At 36.0% G+C, this 4,482-nt stretch overlaps 1 protein-coding gene across 1 annotated transcript in view; it reads right to left on the bottom strand.

The window, feature by feature from the left end:
• Window positions 1-3,515: 3,515 nt before the first annotated feature.
• The window catches only part of LOC107551861 (diacylglycerol kinase delta-like), a 28,539-nt gene continuing 27,572 nt past the window's right edge, over window positions 3,516-4,482 (bottom strand). Inside the window, exon 27 of the mRNA XM_016233617.1 lies at window positions 3,516-4,328. Coding sequence (XP_016089103.1) covers window positions 4,239-4,328 — 90 coding nt within the window. The 3' untranslated portion in view covers window positions 3,516-4,238. The remainder of the gene's footprint in view (window positions 4,329-4,482) is intronic.

Raw genomic sequence — 4,482 nt, 5'->3', positions numbered from 1 at the left:
CACACACTCACATATACACACACACACACACACACACACACACACACACACACACACATACTCATACACACACACACACATAAGCATTAAACTGAGGACAGCTCAGCTAGTCACATTTAGCCGAAAATTGCCGTTTTGAATTCAGAAAAGGTCATTTGTGTGATTTACGCATGCAGCGAGTTTTTGAAAACTCGTCAGTACAAAACAGCACTGAACTTTGACAAAAAGGTGATTTTCTAATGTCTAAATGTAAATCCAAAAGCAAAACGTGAAAACAACTGTATTGGAAACGGTACATGAATGAACGAGCGATCCTCTGCAGCCCTCTACTGGTCATAGAGGTAATATCATGACCTTTTCATTTTAAAGGAACAGTTCACCCAAAAATGAAAGTCATAAAGTCATATACACCTAGGATGGCTTGAGTGCGAGTAAATCGTGGGCTAATTTTCATTTTTGGGTGAACTATCCCTTTAAGTGTTAGTTTTCAGCCAGGGACCTGAGTATAGAATAAGTTTATTAATAGGGCCCGTAGTATATGATGGTATTATGCATATATGTATTTGCAATGTGCATTTATTTACGTCTTTCATGCGCTATGAATTTTTGGATTTTGTTTACATTAAAATGTGAAGATTTAAAAAGCGTGCTGCCACAGTGGGTGCCTGATTAGCCTTTTTTGATTTATGTACAGTATGACGACAATATTATACACTGTAATTGATTATTTATAATACATTTCTATTAAATTACCATTATAAAAAAAACTGTTTAAAATTACCATTCTATATTTTAATAAAAAAATCTATCAGTTTGGACACGCCATGTTATTTATAATAATAAAATAATAATAAATTGCTATTAAATTACTATTATAAAATAATTTTAAATTACTATTATAAAATATTTTTGTAATTAAAATAAAATTACGTGCAGAATTATACGAAGTAATTTATTACGTATACTAAATTCCTATTGTAATAAAAATTTTAAATTACTATTCTAATATTAATTTTAATAAAATTTAAATATATGTATGGTATGACACTATTCAATGTAATATGTTATTAAAAATTGCTATTAAAACTATTATAATTTTTTTTAATTACTAATCTATTTTATAAAAAAAAATGAAATCAATATATATGTATGGTATGACACTATATAAAGTAATTTATTTATATTAAATTGCTTTTAAATGACCATTATAAAAGTAATTTAAAATATAGAATAAAAATATACATACATCAAAATGACACTGTACAATGTAAAATTACTGCAAATTACAGTTAATATACTATTATATACACTTTCTAATAATAAAAGTAAAAAAAATAAAAATATATGTACAGCACAATGACAGTTTAATGTAATTTATTATTCTGCTTCTGTTTAATAAAAAAATATGTGACACAAAAGACAGCAGTTTAGAGTTACACAGACCTTGTTTTAATACAGACGGTTTCACTGTACAGTAACAAGTTATTTACAGTCTTAGTAAAGGCCTATTTACAAAAAATAAAAACTAATAAAAAAACAAAAATCAGACATGGACAGCGTCACATGGATGTAAGTTATAACTTAACAATAAAATAAATATTTAACAGTCAGAGAGATTGGATGCCCCTGGAGTCCAAAATTACATGATATGAGTCTGATTCGACTGTAAGACTGGATGTGAAAGAGAGAGAAACACACACACACACACACACACTCACGCTCACCCTCACGCACGCACGCACGCACGCGCACACACTCACTCACAATCTCACACACTCACAATCTCACACACACTCTCACTCACTCACAATCACACACACACTCAATCTCACACACACACTCACTCACTCAGCATCACACTCACAATCTCACACACACTCTCACTCACTCACAATCACACACACACTCAATCTCACACACACACTCACTCACTCAGCATCACACTCACACACACACAATCTCTCTCTCACACACACACACACACTCACTCAGCATCACACACTCACAATCACACACACACTCACAATCTCACACACACTCACAATCTCACACACACACACTCACTCAGCATCACACACACACACACACACAATCTCACACACACACTCACACACACACACACACACACACACACACACACACACACACACACTGTGTAGACTCAAACACACATGAAGTGCGCAAAGCAGTTAAAGGGTAAAGACAGTGTTTGTCTCAGACACAGTCAATGTCCAATCCCAGAAGAGTTTGTAAAAAAAGCATTTAGAAACAATAGAAAACATTTCTATCTGTTGTCAAGGCGACTGTGACTTTGTAAGTTTGTACGGCATTTGAAATAGTATTCCATGTCGTGCCCTAACCAGGCACGATGCAACGAGCTTCCAGCCGCAAGTCCAGCATCTGTCCACACTTGTGCTGCTGACCCCAAACATACCTCAATACTCTGCCGTCGATGCTCTTTTAAAGTCAATATCTGAGATCTATCTGTAAAATACCTGTTGTAAAGGAATGTTTCATGTTAAAAAGTAATTCTCTCAATGGACGTATATTGACTTCCACAGTAAGATACGGTAGATATAGCTTAACTTTGGCGTTTGGTTTCCGTCAAGTGTTTATCATCAACATTTACTTCTCCAAACCACACATTTAGTCTGAAAGCAGTGCATACTGGGGCTGAACCTCCACTCATGCTTTCACTCAGGTCCAGATCAGTCCAGCATCTGCTGTATAATACAGGAATGGACGTGTGTTTCAGGCTGATATGCGATTCGTCAGAATGCTGGTGGAACTATAAGGCATCGAGGAAGAGGATGGGCGGAGCGGGGCAAAGCGGAGCGTTTGATTGGTCGAGTCTGATAAGTCAATACAGCTGATTGTCACAACAACATGTTAAAGTTCTCATGACGCTGTCACCTTCCCAAACCTAGTGAGCTCCCTACTTAGACAGCATTTTAAGGCATCACACACTTTTAACATACCGTCTTTAAGCCAAATCCTAAGGTAGCATCGCATGTATGATAAAATAAACAAAAGAAGAGAAATTATGAATATTATTCATTCAATGCTGGAATGAATCAATGAAAATAGTTCAATACAATTTAAAAAGTGTCTGCTGAATGCATAAATGTAAATATTTGGGTGGGAGACTTATTTATTATTTTATTGCTTTCAAATAATTACAATGTTTATTTTATGTTTTATTCTATTCTATTGCACTTTGGATAAAAGTGTCTGCCAAATGCATAAATGTAAATATTTCGGTGGGAGACATTATGTTTTGCACATTACAACTCATCTTCAATCAAAAACATTTTTTTTCAATTTTGATCAAACAATTAAAAATTATTGTTTTACCTTAATTGAATTTATTTTATACATTCAATGCAATGTAAGTTTCTTTGGATAAAAGTAAATATTTAGGTGTGAGACACTGGCTATTATTCTTTGCACATTACAACTATAATTTTAGAATTATATTTATATTAATTATTTTTATTTTATTTTATTTTAATGCAATGCAATGCAAGTCCCTTTGGATAAAAGCATCAGCCAAATGCATAAATGTATCTTGTATTTTGCTCTCATCTGAGGATCAGTCGGACTGAAAATCTTTCGAGAGTCTCTGGTGGCTCAGAAAGCAGGCAGTAGACAAAGGCAGCTCACTGAACAGAGCCACAGAGCTTCAAGACAACATGAAACAGCATTCACCACACCTTTCATTTTTAAAATGAAATTGAATATTTAACAAAAAAAATAATGGAGGGCGGGACATACTGTTATCCATGGGATTTGATTGGATCGTGAAACGTGGGGTTTGAGATTATTGGTTGATATAATTTTTAGGCCTTGGTGACCTCAGCGGAAATGAAAAGCTGCTTGAGAGGTGGAGGAAGTTATTCAGTTTTGATGGCAGATTTAGAAGACAAACATTTGTTACTTTAAGAAAGTGAAAGTATTTCCAAGAAAAAAGGCTGAGTGTGGATTTCATGTTGGCTGAATGGTGATTTGCTCTTCAAAGTCTGTGATATTGGTACGACCCTCTGATGGCTCTTGATAAATCTCCCCCTTCTAGCTAGTAAAATAGCTTCCCCCAAAGTGATGTCACACAGGTGGAGAACAGAAGGCACTGTGATTGGTCGAGTCGAGTGGCGGAGTATGGCTGCTTTCAGTCGTGACTGAGCATTTGATTGGCCGGGTGAGTCACGTCCGAACGAGGCATCTGATTGGCTGCGGAGTGTTTAGGCTTCGCTGGCTGTGCTGTTTCGACTCAAATCCCTGATTCCCTGCAGGATCCGCTTCATATGGCCGACTTTAGTAACTCCCAGATCCTGGCACACACACACACACACACACAGACAGACACACACAAACACAGACACACGCACAGACACACACGCACAGACACACACGCACAGACACACACACACGCACACACACACACACGCTCACACAGACAACGCTCACACACACACACACACACAC

Source organism: Sinocyclocheilus grahami, unplaced genomic scaffold, assembly GCF_001515645.1.
Source record: "Sinocyclocheilus grahami isolate Dianchi unplaced genomic scaffold, SAMN03320097.WGS_v1.1 scaffold436.1, whole genome shotgun sequence".
Classification (NCBI taxonomy): Eukaryota; Metazoa; Chordata; class Actinopteri; order Cypriniformes; family Cyprinidae; genus Sinocyclocheilus; species Sinocyclocheilus grahami.
The sequence above is the reverse complement of the archived record's forward strand: the minus strand, read 5'-3'. Positions and strand labels throughout refer to the sequence as shown.